The following is a 26,459-nucleotide window of genomic DNA, read 5'->3' as shown; positions in this document are numbered from 1 at the left end:
AGCCATCATCTAATTAGAAAATTCTATTGTTGAGTTGTATTTCATGGTATGAATGTACTACAGTTACTTTAAGTTTGTTTTATCTTTTGGAACAAGGAAAATTCCATCTTGGAGACCAGATAAAATTACTCTGAGCTATGGATTTAGAACATTCTTTGGGGCCTAAACCCCTAGGGTTGTAAAGAGTTGTAGATGCTGTACATCATACACATTTGCCCTAAGTTTTTTTCTTTTGTTTTGTTTTTTGTTTTTGTTTTTTAAAGATTGATTTATTTGACAGAGAGAGAGAGAGCACAGGCAGGGGGAGCAGCAGACAGAGGGAGAGGGAGAAGCAGACTCCCTGCTGAACAGGGAGCCCACTGTGGGGCTTGATCCCAGGACCCTGGGATCATTACCTGAGCCAAAGGTAGCCGCTTAACCAACTGAGCCACCCAGGCGCCCCACATTTGCCCTGTTTAACTTAACCTAGAATCAGGTTTATCAAAGAATATACTGGTTACTTTTTAAGGTAGAATATAATAGTTTTTGTCAATTTCCACCTTGTCTTTCCTTTTTCTTTTTTTTTTTTTCCCCTAAGTCTGCTTGGTTGAATAAGTGGCCTGGCTATTATACACTTACGTTTCTGAAATTTAAAGCTGCAGAATGTAAGATGTTAATGATTTTTACTTTTTATTTTTATATATAAGCAAACTGAAGTGTTGTTTGATTCCATATCTGTTTGTTTATGGTAACTGTTTTTTTTTTTGGTAGTTGTGCCTTCTTCAGCCTCTCCACAAAGAAGTGTGGATCAGAGAAGTACAACTTCAGCTCCCTCTGCTCCTGTAGGCTTAGCACCAGTTGTCAATGGAGAACCCAATAGCTTCACATCATCTGTTCCTTATCCTGCTGCTTCTCTAGTTTCTCAGAATGAGAGTGAAAATGAAGGACATCTAAATCCAACTGAAAAACTCCAGTAAAACATTTTTACAAATATTGTTTACATAGAATAGAATTGAATAATGGGGATAAATTATGGTTTTTTTTCTTTGTTGAAAATTCTGGAAAAACTGAATTTACGTAATTTAAATATTCTTAAGAGGTGGTAGAAGAAGTGTGTGTGTGTTATATCTGCATCCTTTGAGTTTTCCAAGAGAAATGTGACATTGTAATACAGGTAATTTTTGTGAGCTGATGCATTCCCATTTTCTAGCTAAAGGATTAGAAATAGGTGGGATTGCATTAAAAGATTTTTATATTCAAATGATTCTAAATTCAGAGCCCAGGCCCTAGAGTCAGAAAGCCCTGATATTCTATCTTACAAGGCTGTGTGACCATGGACAAATAACTTACCCTCACTAAGCCTCTGTTTCTTCATCTGCAAAATAGGGATAATATACCTGTTCATAAAGGTATTTTACAGATTAAAAAACATTGGCAGTGTTCCTGACACTTAATAGAAACTCAATAAACGTAATACTTGGGGTAAACATACTATACACCTTATAGATCTCTTGTGTGTTACAGATTAGGAACCTTCTGTAAATGTCTAATAGTGTCTGCATCCCTGATTTGCCTGAGAGGTAGTATTTAAATTGAATATTTAGTACTTCACTATTTATTAAGAAACCAAGTCTGCTTTTTTTAATGCCTTTGTCTCTAATAGATTATAAGAAAATGGAGTGATGAGATATTGAGTAAGCTATCCTTGAAATTGAATTCCTAACTTTATAGTCACACCCCTTGATACTGCACTAGGTCTGAATTTTGTCCATGCTGGCTGCTTTTATATGGAAATACTGCATGCTTTATTTTGCTAAAATAGTTATTATATATACATTTTTGTTGTTTATCAGGAAGTTAAATGAAGTTCGAAAGAGATTGAATGAACTAAGAGAATTGGTTCATTATTATGAACAAACATCAGATATGATGACAGATGCTGTAAATGAAAACACAAAAGATGAAGAAACTGAAGAGTCAGAATACGAGTCTGAACATGAAAACTCTGAACCTGTTACTAACATTCGGTAAGAACTTGGAAGTTTGTTTTTCTAACATGTTCCTCCTAACTAAATGCTTCTAATATGGAGCAGAAAAACCTCAATAGAGTGCTACTTGCTTTTTATTTAAGCTTTTCTCCTGTAAGTCTGCGTAAGTCTACTATTTTGGCCAGTGTAATCTTACTGGCCCTGTGAAGAAAAACAAATAGAGAAGCACTGAGTACAGTAGTTTGGTAAATTTGTTGTTTGTTAAGATCACATGCAAGTAAGTCATAAGAAGTATCTAACTTAACATTTTCCTGCCTCTTTATTTTTAGGTGTAACTTTGATTTTTTGGATGTTTTTCTTCTTAAATTTCCAAAGAGCAGTTTTTGAAAAGCAAGAGCCAGTTATTCAGAGTATGAATTTAAATGGAGAAATAGCCAGCGATGTTCATAGTTCAGAATTATTTTATCAGCAGTTCTAAAACTTTGATTTTTAATTTTTAATTTTTAATTTTTTACTTTAAATAACTTCAGGCTGTTTTCTTTCTTTTAGAAATCCACAAGTAGCTGCCACTTGGAATGAAGTAAATAGTAATTCTAATGCTCAGTGTGTTTCTAATAATAGAGAGGGGAGATCAGTTAATTCTAATTGTGAAATTAACAACAGATCTGCTGCCAACATAAGGGCTCTGAACATGCCTCCTTCTTTAGGTATGATTGACTATTGATGGATAATTTTGCCATGTTGTTTTTTTGAAGTGGATTTTCTTTAATTAGTACTCTTAAATTTATTAAATTATTGATTTCATTGATACTTGCTTTTAGCAGATTGTCACTATAATAGAGAAGGAGAACAGGGGATTCATGGTGCACAAGGTGAAGATGATGAGGAAGAAGAGGAAGAAGCAGAAGATGAGGGAGTCAGTGGCGCTTCATTAACTAGTCATAGGAGCAGTCTGGTTGATGAGGCTCCTGAAGATGCTGAATTTGAACAGAAGATCAATAGACTTATGGCTGCAAAACAGAAACTAAGACAGTTGCAAGATCTTGTTGCTATGGTACAGGTAAATACTGCTTGATTTTTTCAAAAGACTGTTAATAATTCTTGAGTCACTTACTTTAAGCATCAGAGTTGATAACTCAGTTGTTCAGGTACCTTCTCACTGCCTTCTGAAACATCAGGCAGATTTGTTTTGTATTTTTTTCTTGTACTTTAATTTTTTCACTTTTTATTATGTGAAAAGGCCTCATAATTATAGCTTCTCTATTCCTGAATCCCAGCTCAGTTTCTTTTCCATCTTCTTACCCATATTAGGAATGAATTAGGCTAGTTTTTAGATGAATAAGAATACCAGATAACACCATCTACAAACTTAAAATTGTCTACCCAGTTTTATAATTGAGTCAGCTCTAACTCTTTAAGGTTTTATTAGAATGATATTTCCAAAGGTTTAAGTTTCATTTGAGGTCTTCAGAGAAAGCATGAGTAAATATAAAATTATATGGAGTTAAATGTTTTTTTAAAAATGTAGTAGTTCACCCCAACCTTAAAGGTTACCCCTAACCTTTAAGGGTAGATGGGGACCTACCCTTAGGAAGCTGAGAACTTTAGTTGTTTTTCCATTAGTCATGACAGATGTGAGATATTCTCATTCATTTTTGTATTGTGAGTCATTGGCACTGGTTTGGCAAACTAAAGACCAAAGTGAGAGAATAGAAAATTGTAAGCAAGTGACAGTGGACTGGACATTGATTATTTGAAATCGTTAATGTAAAAGTTACATTTTAAGGGGCGCCTGGGTGGCTCAGTTGGTTAAGCATCTGACTTGGTTTTGGCTCAGGTTGTGAGATCAAGCCCTGTGTCAGGCTCTGCTCAGTGCAGAGTCTGCCTGAGATTCTCTCCCTCTTCCTCCACTCCTCCCCCCACTTAATGTGTTTTCTCTCTCTCTCTCAGATAAATAAATAAAATCTTTAAAAAAAGTTACATTCTACGAAAAATTATCTAGTATCAAGAGTTCCCATATCTGATGGTGTGTTTTTGATCTTTTTCGTATTCTGTATAAAGCTGTTCTTTAATAGCTCAGTATCTGGTCAAGATAAGAAAAGGCAACTTACCATGAGTCATTAGTGGGTAATTGGCAGCTCAGATTATAAATGTACTTTTTTGTTGTTTTAGTACTTCGTTTCCTGTCATTGGTAGAGGACGAGCTTCAATGTTCTCTAAAAATCATGTACTTAATCTACTGCTCTAATTTTTATGTCATGTAAATTTTACAGAATAGTGGTATTTAAGCTTTGAATTGGATAATGCCTTTAGATTTCAAGATTATTTTAATGATGCTTTTTAGGATGATGATGCAGCAGATCATGGAGTTATCTCTACCAATACTTCAAATTTGGATGATTTCTACCCAGCAGAAGAAGACAACAAACAAAATGCAAATAATACTAGAGGAAATGCCAATAAAACACAGAAAGATGCTGGAATAAATGAGAAGGCAAGGTATGTTAAGCTCATGAGCTTCATTTAATAAAAATTTAGTGCTTATTTTAGAGAAGGTACTTACTTGACTAGGTTCTATATTAGGTCATGCTTAATGCTATCAGATTTATTGGAGTTTGCAAATATCAATTTAATTATAGAGAGAAATTTTATGAGGCTAAACTACAGCAGCAACAGAGAGAACTCAAACAATTGCAGGAAGAAAGAAAGAAACTGATTGAGATTCAAGAGAAAATTCAAGCATTGCAGAAGGCATGTCCTGACTTACAGGTAATTAGGAACTTTCTTTCCGTTTGTATGAAAAAAGATGTTTAAAACCTAATGTGATTGGAAAGTACTCTTACCTTTTCTAGTACTGAGGTGACACATTCATACCAATATTAGGATTAATAAAACGGATGAACTAATGAAACGGGTTAGGGATGTACATTTACACTATGAAAGATAGCACGTAGGAATTGACTCTGATTACTTCTGTTTTTTCACCTGTTGGGCTAGCTACTTTAGATTCAGAACATGAATGTTCATAACTATGAAAATATTCTGGTTTCGGCTTTGCCTTTAAGGGAATAGCATTTCCATCTTTTATTGGCCTAAAATTACATAATAAAGCCCTTAAACCATCATGAATTACCTAAAGAAATTAAGTAAAATATTTGCTTAATGCTTATTAAGTAGTACCCTTTGGGACTGAACAGAGAATGAGTAATCTTTGACCATATCAGGTAATCAGGAGTAGGAGTAAAGTTAACACAGAGAGCAAACACCCAATTCTTTTTGAGATTTTTCTTAAAATATTTTATTCCTCGGGTTTTGTTTTCAAAGAAAGGGAAACACATCAAATGATGTTTCTCTGTAACAGTTTTTTTTTTTTCCCCCTAGACTTTTAACCTTTTCTACTTTGTCTAATCCTTTTCCCTTCTCCCTAGTCTGATGTCCGGAAGAATATATACGAGAGTTGGGTTGAGTATATGAAATTTTCCACAGTAGCATTTTATCCCTCTTGTCTCTTTTGTTCTTGAGGCTTGGCTGCTTCTCATCCACTTTACTCTGTGTTTTCATCTTTGTTTTCTTATGTCAGGCTTTCTTTGGATCATAATGGCAATTGAGGTCTGATAATGACAAATTAAATATGGTACTAGAGCCCCCAGAGAAATGGTAAAATAACTGCTTTTATGAAATTAACATAATTGCTCTAATTCCTCATAATGGTTTTTACTAATCCTTTTTTAGCTGTCAGCTACTAGTGCGGGTAATTTTCCCACAAAAAAATATATCCCAGCTGTTACTTCAACCCCAGCTGTTAATGGAAATGAAACCAGTACAAGCAAATCTGGTTTTGAGCCTGAAGATTCTTCAGTAGTAGATAACGAGGTATTATATATTGTACCTGTTGTTCCCAAGTCTTATGTCACATCTTAAGGAAAACTGAATATCTATGAAACATGTTTTTGAATGCAGTCTGTTTTGTGTCTTTTAGTTGGGAGGAAATAATTTTTTCAAAAAGTAATTAATTTGGGATCTTTTCAAAATAATTTCAAAATTATTAGGAAATACTTGGCAGAATTGTATTTAAGAGATAGTTGCAGCGAACAGCAGTCATTTCAGTTAGAAAGACCTGTTCTTTGGCCTTTTATTTATATGTGATTTGTAGAAAACATTATACCTTTCTCTAAATATTTGGCCACTGCTTTCATTAAGTATTAATGCCTAATTTTTTCTTATTTATCACGAAAATGCTATTTTCACCATGGGATATCTTGATGTAAAATGGATAGAGTGAGAATAGAAGTCTTTGTATTTTAGTCTTTAAGGCTGAAACAAATCCAGATATTTATACTAACTCGACTCCGACTTTTAAAATAATAGCTGTGGTCAGAAATGCGAAGACATGAGATGTTAAGAGAAGAGCTACGACAGAGGAGAAAGCAGCTTGAAGCGCTGATGGCGGAACATCAGAGGAGGCAGGGTCTAGCTGAAACTACATCGCCCGTGGCCGTGTCATTGAGAAGTGATGGATCTGAGAACCTGTGTACGCCTCAACAGAGTAGAACAGAAAAGTAAGAGAGGTGTTTACATTTTTTTTTAAACGTCACCTACCTAAGGCATGTAGAGTGGGCAGCTTCATTTTCCCTCTCAGCTCAAATCTGCTGTTTCACTGAGGCTGCTGTTAAATCATCACCTTCATGGTTCAGTTTAACTAAATCCAGCTATTTTCTGTTGTAACTTCTCAAGGCACTTGATCAAATGGTGATACAGATTTTCTTGAGTGTATAAGCCTTATGTTCTTAGTTAAGTTTTAAGCTTATAAAAGTGAAAATGCTTGTTACTTTGTAGTACTTACATACCAGGCCAGAAAGAAGCACATTTTTACTTAAATGAGGAATCCCCTATTTGTAAATTTCCTAAGGATTAGGAAATTTAGTTTTGGGGTGCCTGGGTGGCTCAGTCGGTTAAGCATCCGACTCTTGGTATCAGTTCAGGTTGTGATCTCAGGGTTGTGAAATTGAGCCCCGCATCGGGCTCCACGCTGAGCATGGAGCCTGCTTAAGATTCTCTCTCCTGGGCGCCTGGGTGGCTCAGTCGTTAAGCGTCTGCCTTCGGCTCAGGTCATGATCCCAGGGTGCTGGGATCGAGTCCCACATCGGGCTCCCTGCTCGGCAGGAAGCCTGCTTCTCGCTCTCCCACTCCCCCTGCTTGTGTTCCTGCTCTCGCTATCTCTCTCTCTGTCAAATAAATAAATAAAATCTTTAAAAAAAAAAAAAAAAAAGATTCTCTCTCCTTCTCCCTCTGCCCTTCCAACTCCCACACCCCCCTTGCATGCTTGCTCTCTTTCTCTCAAAAATCAAAAAATAAAAATAAAGTAATAAAGTAATGCTTTAAAAAAATTTAGTTTTTAGGATTTACATTTGAAATTTCCATATTTAGAATATTTCTAAAAAATTGGCCATCTGTAATGTCAGTTAATTATCTGTATGGGAGTATTCAGAGCTAATATTTTGAAATTCAAATTTGTTGTGACCTTACCTTTTGATATCCTCAGATGGCATTTATGGAACATTGCACCAAACTTCTCTTCCTCATAGAAGAACTTGTTCTGCTTTGAAGTCCCAAATGCACTTTATTTATCAAATTATATTTATAGTATTTTTTTCTGTTCTGAGTACCACACATCTGAACTTTAGAAAAGTTCTTTGGGTATTTTTGATGGTAAGCATCTAGGTTTGGGAACCATGGATCTAGAATTGGGCTTTCCAGTGCGGTAGCTGTTACATTACCTATATGTACCTATTTAAATTAAATAAAATTAATAACTCATTTTCTCAGTCACACCAGCCACATTTTAAGTGCTCATTAGCCATGTGTACCTAGTGGTTACTGTGTTGGATACACATGTATAGATCATTACTACTATTGCAGAAAGTTCTTTTGGACAGCTCTGATCTAGAAAACTGTTGCTCAAGGTAAAGTTAAAAACTGAGGGAGTTTAGTTTAGGAAAAAAGTTCTAGGAGATACAATTACTATTTTAATTTATTTGAAGAATTGTTTTGTGGAAGGCAGAATAAACATATTCCACATATCAGCAGTGGAATTCAGTGAAATTTTATAAGCAGGCAAACATGTTTCATATGCATACATATGTACATGGTACAATGTCTGGCACATAGTAGATGGTAAAGTATTTAGCTGATCTCCAAAATGATCTCTTATTTTTTGTCTCTTAATCTCTAGAACAATGGCAACTTGGGGAGGTTCTACTCAGTGTGCACTGGATGAAGAAGGAGATGAAGATGGTTACCTTTCTGAAGGAGTTGTTCGGACGGATGAAGAGGAGGAGGAAGAAGAGCAAGATGCCAGTTCCAATGATAACTTTTCTATGTATCCTCCTAACAGTGTGAATCATAACTCTTACAACGTAAAAGAAACTAAGAATAGGTTAGTTTCATTGTGTTAACTTTTTGTTTGATTCTTGAAGTCTCAGGTCTTTGTGACACTAAGCACTTCTCTGATTCTCCGAACCAACTGGGTGTCATCATTTAATTCAGTTCTGACACTCACTACTTGGAATTAGGGCAGATGCCACAAGTAAAGGCTCAGTCCCACAAGATTGCCCTCACTTCAGATGCCAGTTGCAAGTCCCAAGTCTCCATGTGCTCACACTTCTGTCTGACTTTGCTAAAAATTTGGGGGTTCCCACAAGCCCTCCTCAGGTTTCATAATTTGTTGGAACAACTCAAGAACTCTACTTATTATAAAGGATGCACCTCAGCAACGGCCAGATGGAAGAGATGGATAGGGCAAGGGATGGGTTGGGGAAGCGGTGCAGAGCTTCCATGTTCTCTCTGGGTGTGCCACCCTCCCAGCACTTCAATGTGTTCACCAACCCAGAAGCTCTCCTAAGCAGCTTGGTAAGGAGTTTTTGTGGAAGTTTCATTCCCTAGGCACAACTGATTAAATCATTGGCCATTGACGTTAAACTCACTCTAGCCCCTCCCCCTCTTGAAGTTGGAGGTGGGGCTGAAAGTTCCAACCCTATAAACACCTGGTTGATTTTTTTTTTTAGTGACCAGTCCCCCTCCATGAAGCTGTCTAGGGCCTCCCAAGAGTCATTAGCATAAACTTAGCTATGGTTGAAGGTGTCCATTATGAATAACAAAAGATACTTCTAGGTCTCAGGAGATGCCGAGAGTTTTGCGAGCTCTGTGCTGGGAACTTGGGACAAAGACCAAATGTATTTTTTATTGTATCATAAGAGTTTTGTCAAGATAGATCCCAACTAGACTGAATCAGGATTCATAAGCTTTGATCTTGGCTTCTGTTGTAGGGAATTAAGCAAAACTGAAAATCATAGGTATTGAAAAAGACGTAGCAACAGAATATTCATTACATTGTTATTTCTAACAGTGAAAAATGTTTCATGAATAGAAGATGGTTAAGTAGTTCCACTTGATGATAGAATGTCATGTGGCTAAGTTTAAAGCATGAAGAATGGAAAAATGCTTGTGATAGAATATATTTTCATTTTCTAGACTAGAGAATTACATGGATACTTCTGTGTAAGACATAAGTAAAAAAAAAAAGGGGAAAAAATTAAAAATGATAATTACACAAGGCTAGAAATCTGGAATTTCCTCCCCCTCATTTCCATACTTTTGAAGTCCTTTGAACTTAAACTTTGATCTTAAAAAAATACTGGTCTATGAACCATGGTATCAGGATTTATTGCCAGATTTTAAAAACCAAGTAATTACATACGATGACCTAATGCTTTAAATCTGTGTTAGGTGGAAGAACAATCGGCCTTTTTCAGCAGATGGAAATTACCGTCCTTTAGCCAAGACAAGACAGCAGAATATCAGCATGCAGCGTCAGGAGAACCTTCGTTGGGTGTCAGAACTCTCTTATGTAGAGGAGAAAGAACAATGGCAAGAACAAATTAATCAGCTAAAGAAACAACTTGATTTCAGTGTCAACATTTGTCAGACTTTGATGCAAGACCAGCAGGTAAAGTTTACTGAGGGCGCCTGGGTGGCTCAGTTGGTTAAGCGACTGCCTTCGGCTCAGGTCATGATCCTGGAGTCCCGGGATCGAGTCCTGCATCGGGCTCCCTGCTCGGCAGGGAGCCTGCTTCTCCCTCTGACCCTCCCCTCTCATGTGCTCTCTGTCTCTCTCATTCTCTCTGTCTCAAATAAATAAAATCTTAAAAAAAAAAAAAAAAAAGTAAAGTTTACTGAGAAAGTACATTTTTTATATCTTGTTTTTGAAGCAGTGCACGTTTTTCTCAAGTCGCCAGTAACTATTATGACAATTTGTCTTTCCGTAGACGCTCTCTTGTCTGCTGCAAACTCTTCTTACGGGTCCTTACAGCGTTATGCCGAGCAATGTTGCGTCGCCTCAAGTACACTTCATAATGCACCAGTTGAACCAGTGCTACACTCAGCTAACCTGGCAACAGAATAATGTGCAAAGGTAATCTGTTTCTTAGAAGCAGTAGAACTGTATAGTAAATGCTAAAACTGAGCATGTGTTTTATAGTTATCTTCTGGGAGAAAAGGACATGAGGAAAATTGAATATTCAAACCTTCTCTATACCCGAGAATTTTATAAACAGTAATTTGCCTGATGTTCCCTTTTAATACTGTAGACTTTAGTTTTTAAAAATTTTCAGTGTTCAACTTCACACTTACATTAGGTGAACTGTATGGTATGTAAATTGTATCTCGGTAAAGTTCTTAATAACAAAAATGTATGAGTTTCTTATAGTTATGCTTTTTATCTGGTCAAAGTGGTAAGTGCAATTCGTGTTCCAAAGGCCAAGTTATTGAAGTAAGCCTGCAGGGCAAGCAGATGTTTGTTGTAGTAAATATCAAAACAGTTCATCTCTTTTGTGTGCTCTTGAATCATTTTTTCTGAAAGTACTGCAAACAGAAGGTAATATAACTGATTTGTAAGTTACTGACTTCTTAAATATTTATAGGTTGAAACAAATGCTAAATGAACTTATGCGCCAGCAAAATCACCCAGAAAAACCTGGAAGCAAGGAAAGAGGCAGCAGTGCATCACACCCTTCTTCTCCCAGTTTATTTTGTCCTTTCAGCTTTCCATCACAGCCTGTAAATCTGTTTAACCTACCCGGGTTTACTAATATTTCATCATTTGCACCAGGTAAGTGAAAACTTGAGAGGAAAATAAATAAATGCAAAATGCTTGAGAATATTGTTTGTCTCTTGCATGGAGTTTAATGGGTCTCTCCTGGAATGGTAGGAGGTGTATGCAGAGAAAGTTACGAACTCTTCTACATTGATTCTTTATGGTGAAAACTTAAGCTTGAAATGGTTGCTAATGAAATTAAGTCAACTACTTATGAAAGATTGCTCAGTCTTACAAACTCTGAATTATCCAGCAGCGGTTTATTAAGGAAGAGGGGACATAACCTCTGCCATGGCTGCTGCACACCAGACACTGTGCAGTAGGGAGATGTTACTAGACTAAAGCTTAGCTTAGGCTTAGATTTAATTTTCTTTAGCTTTGGCTTGTATTCAGACTTTTTTTCCTGCACCCATTATGTCCTGAGACATATAAATGACTGGGATTCAGATGAGTAAAATGAACGCTTAAAGTCATTTGGAGTCTAGTGGGGAAGCTAAGCATGTCAGTAGGTGCTCAGTGCAGTGCCATGGGGGCGGTAGCAGTGGTACAACTGAGATGAGTGGCCTTTCCTTAGGGCAAGAGATTGTCAGCAAGTCTTCCCCTCCCCCCCCCGAAAGCATGTTATTTAAATAATGAACAGAATTTATTTCCAGGGATATTAGAGGAGAAAGGACTTCCTAATCAATCAATGGGACCGCTTAGAGTTACAAAGCAATGAAACACTTTATCACGTAGGGAATTTAGAGGTCGTTAAGTATGGCTAGTGATCAGGGCCTTAGCAGGGGAAGAGTAACTGATATGGCCGGAGAGCAGCAGAGACCTTTTGTGCAGTGCAAAGAAGCTTAGACTTTCTTTGCCTTCCACAGGGGCCATTGAAGGATTTTGAGCAGGGGGATAGCATGAGATTTCTATTTTAGGAATATCGCACTATTAATAGTGTTGCAGAGATTCGAGAGAGGAGCTAAGAGTATCGCTGGTGAATAGGAAACCGAAGGCTGTTGTAGTAATAGCAGAGAAAGAATGACAGCTTGATCTAAGGCATTGGCAGGAGGGGTACAGAACTAGGAGTAATTCAAAAGCCTTTCTAGAGGTAGAATAAATTAGGTGATCAGTTAGATAAGGTGAGTCATGAAAGAGATGGAGTTGAACGTGTTTGTCAGGGAATATAGGAGGAGAAAAAGGGTTGGGAGGGCTGGAAGGCTTTTTGAATATAAGTCAATAAAAATAGCAGTGTATTTTCTTAGGATTATAAAAACAATGTCATTAACAAATTGAACAAGTGTTTTAGTTCTTGAGCACTGATGATTATTGGCAGCACACATTTTTTGAGTAGATTTCTAGGTAACAGATAATATTAAAAATTGCACATGCAGTTCCTTTACACTAATATGCTTCATGCCTGTGCCAGCCCTGGGCAAAGACTGTTCATTCTTCACAAACTAATTTTGTGAAGCCTCTCTCACCCCTTTTCCCCCACCAAGTTGTTAGTCGCCCCTTGCAAATACATCTGACACGACACTGTATGGTAAGAATTTAGTTCTATTCTAGTTTCCCAGTTAAAGTAGAGTGGAAAGAACATAAGCTTTAGAATTGTGCAGATGTGGGATCTGACCTGCTCTTCAATTTACTAGCTGTTTAATCTTTGAGCCAATTTTCTCCCTGGTAAAATTAATATAATACCTATGTCATAGAGTTGTTTTGAGCATTACATGAAATAACAGGTAAATAAATAATCCTCATCCCTTCAGAGCTAAAAGTTAGAGGTAATAGTACTTGACATTCATCAAATTACCGGGTAGCAGACTCTTGTAGGCATTTACCTGTTATTTTATTTAATCATCAATGCCAAAAACCTAGTGGGCTGAACTGTAAACAGTGATTGAACAAATGAATGTTAGTTTATTTTAACAGTTAACTTGTTTTCGTGGATTTGAGCGGCACATTTAAACTGTCTTTTAATATCATATTAAGGCCTTTAGGTACTTCTTTGTTGTTGTCTTACCCATTGCTTTTATTTATTAGGTATGAATTTCAGCCCTTTATTTCCTTCTAATTTTGGAGATTTTTCTCAGAATATTTCTACACCCACTGAACAGCAGCAACCATTAGCACAGAATTCTTCAGGGAAAACAGAATATATGGCTTTTCCAAAACCTTTTGAAAGCAGTTCTTCTATTGGAGCAGAAAAACAAAGGTACTCGATTGTGAACATAATCCATTCTTTTCTTAAACGTCACTTTTGTGATTATATCTAATTATATATAATTTGAAAACACAATTAGGAAGGATGCTTGTTGTTGTTTGGCTTGTTAGCATAGCATTGAGAGTATTAAACTGATACCTTACCAGGTCTCTCTCAGGCATACACCTGCCACTAACCCTGACACAAGAACAGTTCAGTGTTTTGATCAGAGTGGAAGGATAAGACCTGACCCATATAGTGTCTTTTGCCTTGATTTGATATCTGTCCTTAAGTTCACTTTAGGGCGAGAAACTAATATTAACTACTAGATGATAGTTGTAAAGTAATGGCTCCTTGATTCATAGCTCCTGATTAGAATAAGGTCTTTAGGCCTATTTAAATGAAATGTTGAGCACTGTTCAAGATTATTGATAGATGCTATCAGTCATAGTCAGGATTTCTTTCTCTGTTTTAGTGTTAACGTGTTTTTTTCCTCAGTGTTATTATTTTTTAATATGATGGTCTTCCCAAATGAAATTTTTGACTCAAATAGTGTAAAACACTATTTGGATTGAGTCAGGTCAATCATTCTCTGTTTTTATAGCTAAATAAATAATATTCTTAATGATTGTGTTAATCCAGAAAATGATTTTGATAGCCAGCTGGTAAAACTATAGTCTTTTTATTGTTACTGTTATTTACTTCAGAAAAAAAATTTTTAGAAGGATGAAAAATTAGAGGTCAGTTCAGCCTAGTACTTCTTCTGTAAGAAGTATCTCTTTGATTTTGTCTTTTGTAAGCCCTTTACAAATATAAGATTCACATTACTTTTCTCTTTAGTTGTGTGATTGGGCATGTCTTGGAGCACTTAAATAATCATTTTGGCACTATTTAATTATTAAATCATGGATTTTTTTTTTTTTTCCTTGATTAAATAAAACCTAAGAATTCAACTTTGTATTTGACTCCAGGAATCCTATGGTTGACCTCCCAGACTTTTATTTTACTTTATTTTATTTTATTTTATCTTATTTATTTATTTATTTTGTAAGAATCATTTTAGGGGCACCTGGATGGCTCGTTCAGTTGAGTGTCCAACTCTTGATTTTGGCTTGGGTCATGATCTCATGGTGGTGAGATCAGGCAGGCCTCAAGTTGGGCTCTGTGCTGACTCTGCTTGAGATTCTTTCTCTCCCTCTCCCTCTGCCCCTCCCCCCTTCTCTAAAATATATAAATAAATGAAATCTTTTTTTTTTCCCCCAAAAAAGAATCATTTTAGCTCTCAGGCTGTACAGAAATAGATAACAGGCTGAATTTGGCCTGCAGACTATAGGTTTGCTAATCTTGTCTTAATTTGAACCCTGTAGGTCACGGTCTACTAAATCATGTTCTTCAGAACACTATTGTTCATGTCTGGTTCTGTGATAAAAATTTTGGACATCTTGCTCACTATGTTCCCTTCTAAGACATTTGTATAGTACATTAGCATGTTTAACGTTTTGAGAAATCTTGCAGACATGTTTAACTTTATTGTTTCCCAAACTTAGATGATCAGTAAATACCTATTAACATATTAAAGGATGTCAGTGTTTAGCAGATAAAATTTGGAAAATGACACCAGACCACCACAACTAAACTCTACTTAATGTGTGGAGGAATAAATTACGAGTTGCATGGACGATTGTTTTCACCAAATTCCAGTTCTGTTTGAACTGCTTTAAGTGACATAGATTTGTGTATATTCCCAAACCATCTACGACATACAGCTCTTTCTCAGCTATTCCTCCAAGTGTTTTGTTTTTTCCTTGTATGTCCCATCCTTTTTTTGAATTTTTCTTTCCCACTCTTTGTCATCATGAGTGCTAGATCTTTTGTTCGCAACTTTTGCCAGTGAAAATGGTTTAGTGAGAAGGGTCTGATTAAAGTTTAAAGGGGCCCCTGCGTGGCTCAGTTGGTTAAGCATCCGACTCTTGATTTTGGCTCAGGTCATGATCTCAGGGTTGTGAGATCGAGCCCCATTTCAGGCTCCATGCTGGGTGTGGAACCTGCTTAAGATTCTCTCTCTGGGGTGTCTGGGTGGCTCAGTCAGTTAAGCGTCAGACTTCAGTTCAGGTCATGACCTCAGGGTCCTGAGATTGAGTCCTGTGTCTAGCTCCACGCTCAGCGGGGAGCCTGCTTGTCCACTCTGTCTCTTCCCTCATTTGTACTCTCTCTCTCTCAAATAAATAAAATCTTAAAAAAAAAAAAAAAAAGGTTCTCTCTCTCCCTCTCTCTCTCTCAAAAAAGTTTAAAGTAATTAAGTACATTAGGCTATATAATATTTACATATTTGATGTATATTTCTGTGGAAGTGTTTTTATAGCCTGTTGATATTTTTATTTGCCTAAATCTGTTAACTATATCTGCAGTTTTCCAGTAAGCCTAGAACTCTATCGTCATATCTATAAAAATTTATTTTCATTGGTAAGGAATCAAAAACAGCCCGAAGAGGAGGTGGAAAACAGTAGGACACCGTGGTTATATGACCAAGAAGGTGACGTAGAAAAACCATTTACCAAGACTGGATTTCCAGTGTCTGTAGAGAAAATTGCAAATAGTAATCGCAAAAATCAATTAGATACTAGCCGGAGAAGACACCAGTTTGATGAAGAGTCATTAGAAAGCTTTAGTAGTATGCCTGATCCAATGGATCCAACAACAGTAACCAAAACATTCAAGACAAGGAAAGCATCTGCACAGGCCAGCCTGGCATCTAAAGATAAAACTCCTAAGTCAAAGAGTAAGAAAAGGCATTCTACTCAGCTGAAAAGCAGAGTTAAAAATATTGGTAAGTGTTAAACTTTGTTGAATATTGATCAGTGTAAATGTTGGTAACTTTATTCTGGCATGTTGACATACTTCATTTCTTTGTGGCTAAATGGATAAGCACTGTTCTAGATCTAGTTGAATAAAGTTATTTTTATTTTTAGTCACCTTTATAGTTTTTTTTAATACAAAATTTATCAAATAGGGTTTAGTGTTGTAGATATTTTAAGACATTTATTCTTTTTGTGGTTCTTAAAACTTCTTATATTTCCTGTGTGTGTGGTTATTATGAGCTTAGAAGATGTTTTCCAAATCTTATAGGTTACTAAAAATTGCCAGTGTCCAATTTTTACTGTTATTCTTTCTTAATATTACATCTAATCTTAACATCCAACACTTCTGTTATGACTTCTGGTACATCCTTGGTTGATTCATTCAAAGAAATTTGGGTCTGTAACTACATTGCAGTCTTTGAATATCATAGATGAAATCACTTTTAAAACAAGTTTGCTCTTAGTCCTTAAGGAAATTAACTTTAGTTAATAAGGTGGAACATTAACCCATTGAATTTTTTATTGAATCTTGTCATTGGATATCCTATCGAAGTTCTTTTTATAGTGTTAACTGCATGCCATTAAAAAAAAAAAAAAGATGTTCTTTGAATTTTGAAGAATTTACTCAAGTCTAATGCTAGGTAAAAATAGTTTTATTAACTAGAATCTGGAATATTAGAATTAAAGGATGCTCCTTCAAGTTTGCAAGGGATGCTTTTCGGCTATGGCTTTGAGAGATTGTTCTGGGTTCAAGGAGATTGTACTTGGTGCTTAAGGACAAAGTATTTAAGATTTATAATCAGGAAAGTTTGAAAAATCACCACACACCAGCTAACTCTCTCTTGGAAGCTCCCAATATATGCAAGGATATGAAGGTCCTAGGAAACCCTATGGTAAAAAATTAACCATTTTTGGTTAATGAAACACTTGAAAAATCTGATGAAAACTGTGGATGTAAGAAAGAATACCTGCTCCTTTATTTCATTTCAGTTCTTCATATATCCTTCATGTCTTTGCCTACTGCTGCTCTCATCTGAAGAATCTGATTTGATGGTGAAACAAGCAAATTTGAACAGGGATGATAGTTTTCTCAGCACACATGTTATCATCTTTGAAAATATTCGATCATTTATATAGGTTTGGGAGGAGCTGATATTATGTAGCAAATTAGTGATTCAAAGGACTGAAAATCCAACTACTCTGCTTTCTCCAAGATTCCTCTTGGTGCCACCAGGGAACATTTAAGTACATAATGAACCATGGCCATGTTTAGAGAGTGGCCCCTTGGGTAACTCATCAAACTTCTTCTCTATTACCTTGTCCCTACAGAAATGCTTTTTGTCATATGAATAAATGAAGAAACACTAATACTTATTATCTATCATTTTCTCATTCAGCCAGTTGAGTGTGCTAGGGTGGTGCTTCTTAAACTTTAATGTTTCTCCTTGGGAATCTTGTTTAAAGGCAGATTGATTCTGTCTGGGTAGGGACCCAAAGGTCTGTATTTCTAACAGGTTTCCATGTCTCGTTGATCTTGGTTTGTGGATTTCACTTTAAGTAGCAGGGTCTTAGGGAACTCTTAAGCCAACTAATGGCCGTAACTACCTAAACCTAGAAATAATTGGTATATTTAATTTTGAAACCCCTTTATTCTGAGGAATTATGATTCTGTATATACAATTCCGCTTTTTTGATTCAGGGCAAAGATTGACATTCTGATCTATGTGCTCTCTTCTGAGTATAAAAATACCTACCAGAAACATAATACACATTTATTTGTTCGACAGGCATTCAAGACCATCTGTCAGTGAGAGCCCAACTTTAATACACACACACAAAAATCAAAGACTTGGTAGCAGAATCTAATAGATGCAGAGTCAAACTAATATGTAGCAAAATCAAATTAGTCAGCTAAACCCTTGCTATCCAAAGTGTGAACCATGGACAAACAGCATTAGCATCCTTTGGGAACTTATTAAAAATGCACTCTTGGGTCCCACCTTCCACCAACCGAGTGAATACACATTGTTCTTCAGTGTGTATTTTAGCAAGATTACAGATGTTTTAATATGAAAATATGCCCATTAAAGTCTGAGAGGCACTGAGCTAGTCCAGTGCTATTTTATGGGGTAGGAATAGCCATGATTTCTTAGAAAGTAGAATATTTGCTTGTCTTAAATGTAGGTGGATGGAGAGAATGTTGGAAGACATTCCAAACTGTAGTAACAATGAAAAGAAGTTTAGAGGCAGGAAAAGAAGATGAGAACAGCTGGGGAAGGCAGTAGGATATGATACATAGACCAGCATGGTGGGACTTCAGTTCTGTCCTAAGAGACGCAGCACAGCCAGTTACGCTGTCCCAGATTTACTAGACTGAACTGTTCGTATATGTTTTTGCACTTGGGGACAGTTTTCAGAGGTGGCATGCTAAATCTTCATTTAACTTTGTTTCTAGTGATGGTAATTTTAATCTTTAGATTGTATTTTAATCTTTAGAAGGTCTTTATATGTACATATACATTAAAGGTAAATTATCAGTGCATGTGAAGTAAGGTTTTACAAAGTATGTGATAGTGATAACCATCTTTTAAACTTTCATTCCAATTCAGACTTTCTGAGTTGAGCATGTTTCCTTGCCTTTCTGTGTGCTTCAGGTATCAGACCTCTAATTTGGCTACACTCTACCAGGTCCGTTTCTTTTTTTGTTATTATTAGAGAGCAGTGGGATCATATAATCTAGATCCTCCTCATTCTTTTCTTAGAAAATTGGATAGAACTGTTAATGTACTGTAACCATCCCGGAGTCTTGTCATTTCTTTTCTCTTCCCTTTCCTCTTGTTTACGAATGAAGATTGAGATGAAATGGATGTCAAGCGTTAGGAAGGGCAAGGCCTGACAGATGTGGCCAGGAAAGAAACAATCCTTTTTAGATTCAGAGAGATGATTATTTACATAGGCGGAGAAAGTAAGAGTAGCTGGGAGTCCCAGCTCCCTGTGTTCTTTGTTCCACAGGCCACCAGGGGAACAGTGCAACACAAGAGGCCAGGTGACACTTACAGCATGAGTGTTGGGACCCCTGTTGTGGAGGGGCTGGTGCTATGCTGCTGCTACAGACCACTTTAGAGTCTGGAGGTGTGCCCTCAGAGGGTGAGAAGGAGAGGTCCCTGAGGTCTCCTCTTTCATAAGAACCTCTTCAGGACAGCTTTACAGGAGGAGGGGGAGGCGGGTGAACAATGGCTACGTAGCAGTTCCTCACAGACCTCCCATGTCCTTGTGTTCTGTGCGCCAGGAGGAGGATCCTCGGGCCTTCTGTCAAGACTTAGACTCAGCTGCAGTTCAGTCCTTACCTTTGTGGCCTGTGTGGATATATGCAAGGTCTCCAGGGTGCCACCAGAGGTCACAGCTGAGCCGTGTCCCAAAAGTGGAGACACAACTAGAAGTACTATTTTTTCTACATGTCCTGCCACCGTACTGAGCAAAACAGATTGTGCGCCAGGCAGAGAGTGATGAGTGGGATAGGTGGTCACGCCCTTACGCTAATGATCATCATGTGGTGGTGGTGGTGGAATACTAGCTGGCCTAGCCAGTGGAACTCAGAGGTATCGTTACCCTTCATGAATTCTGTTTTATCTATTACTTTTGGCAGTTGTATACCCTTATTGCTGGGCCTGTTTATGTGAAAGTCAAAAATAACCCAAGAGGGCTCTTTTTCCAGTAAGTTTCATGCAGAATGGATCCCAGTGGCTAGACTTTAGTCTGAGAGACCAATAAAGAAATCAGGAACCCAAGTAGAGATGATAAAGTCCCAACTTGATTGATGGCCTTAAAAAGGGAAGGTTAACTCCAGATTGGATATTACAGAGAATGAATTGACAGTGTATTGGGAACCTACTTGTTATTAGCAGAGCAGCTGTTGTGGTCTGGAGAATGTAAGTAGGAAGGCTTTAGGTTCTGTTGGCTCATTAAGTGAATGTCAGGGGCAAAGATCAGAGTTCTACAGTTCTTGGAGAAAACTTGGTTGGAGGACCAACATCCATGCACCTCTTGACACCTCCCTTCCTTCCAAGAATAGCAGTTTGTCACTTCAAGGTACTAATGGGAAAGGGTGTCACTGAACGAGTAGGTGGCATCCTCCCTATCTTGCATCTGGGAGAGCATTTGGCCTTTGCAGCTGAGGAGACTGAAAAGAGAAGCAGCTTCTTACCGTCTCGATGGGAGACTGACAACTTGCTAGCGAAAACATTGCTTCACCATAGGATGAGACTTCCGAGTACTGTCAGCATGCAGTGAAGCTACCCAGCAATTGGATCCAGCCTTAAGCGTAGAGATGAGTCCTGACTAGCCCAGTGAATGTAAAAATGCATGTAAAAGGGACCAGCAATCAGAGAGGAGACAAGAAGCAGAACACTAGAACGGTAAAATCGAGTAAAAGCTATTATTGAAGGAAATACACGCTTGAACAAAATCATAGCACTTAGGCAGATTGAGTTGTAGAACTAGAAAAAATGATTTTCACATTTATTGTTAGACTGTTCAGAAAAGAGGATGACTGGTAGTAAGTCCCAGACTACTGACCTAGAAAATTGAGGGGAAGAATTACGCCATTGTACAGAACAGAAAGTACTAAGATAAAATCAAGAAGAAAATGATTAGAGGCTTAATGACAAATCTTGGAGATACGATATATAGGGAATACTAAAGGAAGAAGAAACAGGTAGAAAGGCACTAATTAAATAAATAATAATAAAGGGGAATCTTTAATGAAGAAAGACTGGAGACTGCAGATCAAAACAGCTAACTGTTGTCCAGCCAGGAGGCAAGGGAGAAAAGTATACACATACCCCTGTGTATATTCTAATAAAATTCCTTAATTCCAAGGAAAAAGTAAAAATCTAATAAGCTTCCAGACTGCAAGGACAAGTTACATACAATGAGAAAGAACCAAACTGACATCAGACAACACAAGAAGTAGAAGAAAGTGAAATAATGTCCATACACAGACAAAAAATAGTACTGCAGCTCAAGAATCCTATATTCAAACTAGAGCCTTCACTTGTCAAGCATCATATCTGAGGAAAACAACAGAAACAACTTATGAAACAGATTAGACACCTTTATAGGGAAAGGTGAAAGGGAGAGAGAACAGTTAAAGAAAACAATAGATAAATCTCAGTTACTAACATAAATTCAAAAGTAAGATATTAGCCAATTTAATCTGCCAATATATCAAAAAGAATATCGGACTGTTGTCAGTAGGGTTTATTACAGAAATGTAACCATGGTTCGTTATCAGGAAGTCTGTCAACATAATTTTCATGTCAGTAAATTGAAGGACAGAAGTCATATAACCTTAGTGGTAGATGAGATAAAATTTGAAGTCATTCCTAATAAAAATTATAAGTAAAATGCACCAAAGAAGGCAATTATTTAATATTTAATATAATGAAAGCAGTTAGCTAATGCCAGTCACAAACAACATTGTAAATGAAAATACTCCAAATATAATCTGTATCAAAATTAGAAATTAAACAGGGGTTCCCTCTCTACCAGCATCATTATCTAGCATTGTTTGGAAAACACTATGACAAGTAATTAAATAATTGGCATAAATACTGAAAAAGGAGGGAAATATTTTAATTTTTTCTGAGAGAGCCCAGGAAACACTGGAAAATAGCTACTAAAGTAAATTAGTAAAGCAGCTGGTTATGAAATAAGTATGCAAATATTTTTCTCTATCATAGTAACACTCAGTAGAATGGAAGCGGGGGGAAATAGTCTTCCCATAGTAGTATCCAAAGCTATTGGGGGGGGAAATCCTTAGGAATAAATTTAACAAGGAAAGTACTAGATCTATAAAAAATTGTAAATATTTTTGAAGAACACAAAGCAAGATTGAACAAATGTAAAAAACATAACGATGTTTTTAAAAATTGTGTAAAATTATTAAATACCAGTTCTTGAATTAATAACTGCTTTTGATGTGATTCCATTTTGAATCCATGTGGACTATTTTTAAAATTTGAAAAAAAAAAGCTTATATGGAAGGACAAATACCTAAGAAGAGCCAGGAAGCTGCCTACATAGGACTTGCCTTACCAGATGTTTAAGCATTCTGTAAAACTTCTATGGCTAAAAGAATGAAGATGGCATTGGAATAGATAAATTAAACAGATAGAATGCCCCAGAAATAAACCTCAGTAAATATGGAGACTTAATATATTGACCAAGGTTGGGCGCCTGGGTGGCTCAGTTGGTTAAGCGACTGCCTTCGGCTCAGGTCATGATCCCGGAGTCCCGGGATCGAGTCCCACATCAGGCTCCCTGCTCAGCAGGGAGTCTGCTTCTCCCTCTGACCCTCCTCCCTCTCATGTTCTCTGTCTCTCATTCTCTCTCTCACAAATAAATAAAAAATCTTAAAAAAAAAAAATACATATATTGACCAAGGTTGCATTTTTTTTCATTGGGAATAGGGTAGGTATAACCAAGTATCCATGTGAAACAAAATAAAGAATTCCAAACTTGTGCCATATAGCAAGGAAAATTTAGTAGAATATGTGGATAACCTATGAGTGGGTAAGACCTTTTAAATCAAGTCCTATTACACACAAGTTAAAAGAAGGCAGACATATCTGACTAATGCCCATTATTCTCTCTTTTATGGACATTTTATGTAGATTGGATGTGATTCTTTCTTGTATTTCCTAATATTGAAAAATGGTTAACTTGGAGACTGACGAGTAGAGGATTTGGGTCATATAAGGCTTACAGTGTAGTTTGAGTTGGGATGTACCCATGAAAGTGGTGTCTAAATTGGACGATGAAGTGTTAGAATCTATTACTGTTACCCCATGCTTCCAAAGGTTATTGCAAGACATTGTATTTACTGTTTTCTATTTATACAGCATTCTAAATTGAGTTACCTGTATTATTGCACTATGGAAATCAATTTCCCTTTCAGTCTGAGTTAGTTGCAACTGATAACAGTTGTCACTTTTTTTACTCAAGGGTATGAAAGTGCCAGTATGTCTAGCACATGTGAACCTTGCAAAAGTAGGAACAGACATTCAGCCCAGACTGAAGAGCCTGTTCAAGCAAAAGTATGCAGCAGAAAGAATCATGAGCAGCTGGAAAAAATAATAAAATATAGTAGGTCTACAGAAATATCTTCAGGTATGTTCTTTTTTGGTTTGCTTTAATCTAAGGACTTCTTCATCTTAGATTTCAAAAGCCATTGGTCTGTCATACTTTTCTGTCATGTGCAAGGTTTTATATAAGTAGAGATTACAGTATACATTCCTTGATATCAAGAAATGTGAACTGGAAATATTTTTTAATATTGTGATAGTAGCTTTTGACACTTTATGATGAAATTTCAAACAAAAAAGCATAGTCGACATTAATTTGGAGCTGATCTGAAATTCTGAAAATCTTCTCTGAATAAGAATTCAATGTAAAATCCTATCATTCCCTGCTTAAAATCTTTGGCTTTACCATGCTTACAGGGGAGAGTCCAAGTGCCTTAATGTAACATCTGGCCAGCAGAGATTTGGCTCTTTCTTGCATCTCTAGACTCTTTCTCCCTACCCTCTCTGCCTTGAAGTTGCCTCTTTCCATGGCACTGAACTGAAGTTTTCGCATAGCTATCTTGCTGTTTCTCACCTCAGCAGGAGGCCTTTTTGCTCTTTGTAAGCCTTTTTCTCTACTGGAGTCTTCAACAAAATGTTAATTCTGCAACTCTGAAATTGCATCAAATCGAAGCTCAGATAATTTCCCTTTTCTCCTTTTTCGTTTCTGTTGTAGCCTGTGTAAATCTCTTCTGTTGCCCGTATCACATTATATAGTATTTACTTGTTTAAGTGTCTTTGTCACCTTTTTTGAGTCCCTTGGCAGCAGAAAATACCTTCTCATGTTTGTGCCTTAAATGTTCCCATGGTACTGGGCACGTGGTAGGCACTTACTAAGTGTTAATTGAATGAACGAATGAATGAATGAATGAATGGAGTTGTTTGTGTTTTCCACTGTTTTAACTACTGGTACTTTCCTAATTTATAAAGAGCAGGTACATCTCAAAGAAACATGGGGAGGGAGGCAGTAAATAGGGACCCTCAATTCTCAGGTGTCAATAAAATCCTTGGTGAAAAGTGAGAGTAGCAGCTACCTTTTGTATTATGCTTTACTATTTACAAATTAAACAAATTACTCATCTCATTTGAGCCTCATAATGCTGTGAATTGGTTTTATTTCCATTCTGCAGATTAGGAAATGTGGTCAGAGAGTATCCCTGTTTTTTTTCCCCATCGTCATAAAGAGCTAGTAACATAAGTTGGTACAGTTTTTCTGGAAGGCTTCAAAAGTCATGGCTTTATCTCAGTAATTGTACTTATCTATGCTAAGGAAACAAAAATGAAAAAAATATTGGGATTTAGTGTTGTCTGAACTGTGATTCCAACTATGTTTAAACAAAAAATCAGAATGAATAAAGACTAGAAGAAAATGCATCAAAATGCTAATAGTGATTTTTATCATCTTTAAACTCTTCTATATTTTCTAAACCTTTCATAACAAGTATTTATTGCTTTTGTAATCAGAAAAGAAACATCACATTTGTTTGTATTTTGAACTGACTTCCTCAAGGTCATATTGCTAAGAAATGGCAGAGTGGAAGTTTTAATCCTGGTCTTCTCTTTTAAGTCTAGGATCCTTTTGGCAAAACTATCAATTTTCCTGATGTAACCCCAGTATTTTACCAAAATTTTATAATTTTTATCTCCTTTCACTGTCTTTATCAAATAGTGAGATCTTCAAGGAGTAAACAGTTGGTGGAGGTTGGGGAAGGGCACTAAATTGAAAGGCTTATTAATTAATTGGATTATCAAGTTACCTAAATAATGGATAGTTGGTCATAGGACTTCAGACCTTATTACTGTTACTTAGAAAAATACAATGATTGAATTTTGGTGCACTAAAAAATGCTTGCCTTGTGTAAATATACCCTATGGGTATTTACATATTCACTTTCTAAAAAGACTTATTTTTAGTTTTAATCATTACTCTAAAATTCTCTATAGCATGGACTAGTAGTTTTTGTTACGTGATTACTAGAGAGTAGCATATATGACTGCTAGTATTGAATTTTACAGTCCTCTCCTCCCTTAGGAGTTGTGGGAGGTTCACCTTGATGTGTACGCTTCTATGAGTGAATGGCAGAAGTTTATTATGATAGTCATCATCAGTCACATTAAGTTTATATATATAAGTTTATAGCAAATCTTTTGATATTTTCCCTAATAAGATCATTTTTTAAACAAATTATAAAGCATACCTGTGATAACATTTCAGTTCAGGCAAACAATTTTAAAGAAATTTGCTTTTTTTTTTTTTTAAATTCACTTACTCATATTATGGACCCTGTCTTTACTATTCATACACATTTTTTGTTCATCCTTCTGTCTGCCCTTTCCTACAGCACATGCTAGGAGAATACTTCAGCAGTCTAACAGAAATGCATGCAATGAAGCACCAGGTAACAATCTGCTTAGTTTTGGTGTCCACTTTTTGTTAATTTTTTTCCATTAGTCTTAAATATCCTTAATTTTATTGCTCTGATTATTTTATTTTTTAGATATAGCTTAGTGTTTATATGTCATTTGGTTTGTAAAAGTGAAAGAGAATTCATATAAAATTCTGAAGGCTTTCATTTGTAGTTTTTACTTGGGTGGTAAGATTAGCTGCTTTTCTTGTTTTCATTTTCAGTTACTGTATGTAACATAACCAACACATTCATAAGGATAATAGAAAATCTTTTTATAATTGATTGTTTTATTTGAAGTTATTTTGTAATTCTTAAATGCATAAAAGCATTAATATTTTTTGAAACAAAAATATTTTTTCCTAGCTTTGATTTACAGTGTTAAGTATTGTGTGTAACTTCTGTTGTACTTGCTTATTTTTCATTACTAGTCAACATCTACAAAAAAAAAATAAGCCAGTAAACCATTGAATAAAATCAGTGACATGCAAAGACCGTGATAAATAAAAATGCATGGAAAATTACAAAGATTCCAAAATACTGTTTTTGGCTTTACACTAGGTATTTTCTTTAAACATGGTTCTGTGTGATTTAGAGTTATAAATATTCTTGAATGCCTCCTGCACTATACATAAGTGAAAAATAAAAGCTTGTTATGAATCTTTAGGAGAATCTAAAGAAAAAAACAAGGATCTAGCACAGACAAAACTTGAATTCTATCTGTGACACGTCCTAAAGAAAAGAACTCTGAAAAATAGGATAAAAATAAGAT

General features: G+C 36.3%; 1 protein-coding gene and 1 long non-coding RNA gene across 28 annotated transcripts in view; both read left to right on the top strand.

Moving 5' to 3' along the window:
- The window catches only part of PCM1 (pericentriolar material 1), an 80,352-nt gene that overhangs the window by 28,039 nt on the left and 25,854 nt on the right, over positions 1-26,459 (top strand). For 16 of the 27 annotated variants that reach the window (XM_081807936.1, XM_081807912.1, XM_081807924.1 and 13 more), the window contains 16 exons: positions 751-952; positions 1,833-2,006; positions 2,517-2,674; positions 2,789-3,027; positions 4,312-4,466; positions 4,607-4,736; positions 5,700-5,840; positions 6,336-6,526; positions 8,200-8,403; positions 9,753-9,972; positions 10,292-10,437; positions 10,946-11,133; positions 13,141-13,312; positions 15,769-16,127; positions 23,164-23,328; positions 25,625-25,681. In XM_081807936.1, the coding sequence (XP_081664062.1) occupies positions 751-952; positions 1,833-2,006; positions 2,517-2,674; positions 2,789-3,027; positions 4,312-4,466; positions 4,607-4,736; positions 5,700-5,840; positions 6,336-6,526; positions 8,200-8,403; positions 9,753-9,972; positions 10,292-10,437; positions 10,946-11,133; positions 13,141-13,312; positions 15,769-16,127; positions 23,164-23,328; positions 25,625-25,681 (2,901 nt within the window). The remainder of the gene's footprint in view (positions 1-750; positions 953-1,832; positions 2,007-2,516; positions 2,675-2,788; positions 3,028-4,311; positions 4,467-4,606; positions 4,737-5,699; positions 5,841-6,335; positions 6,527-8,199; positions 8,404-9,752; positions 9,973-10,291; positions 10,438-10,945; positions 11,134-13,140; positions 13,313-15,768; positions 16,128-23,163; positions 23,329-25,624; positions 25,682-26,459) is intronic. The other 11 variants (XM_081807976.1, XM_081807942.1, XM_081807985.1 and 8 more) reach the window with 6 other exon arrangements.
- On the top strand, positions 16,134-22,585 carry LOC145717754 (uncharacterized). The gene is made up of 2 exons (XR_014141138.1): positions 16,134-18,172; positions 18,265-22,585. It is a non-coding gene; the product is annotated as an uncharacterized LOC145717754 (long non-coding RNA).

This window comes from Leptonychotes weddellii, chromosome 2 (assembly GCF_054177405.1).
Source record: "Leptonychotes weddellii isolate Sample4059 chromosome 2, ASM5417740v2, whole genome shotgun sequence".
NCBI lineage: Eukaryota > Metazoa > Chordata > Mammalia > Carnivora > Phocidae > Leptonychotes > Leptonychotes weddellii.
This window is presented reverse-complemented; position numbering and strand designations above follow the sequence as displayed.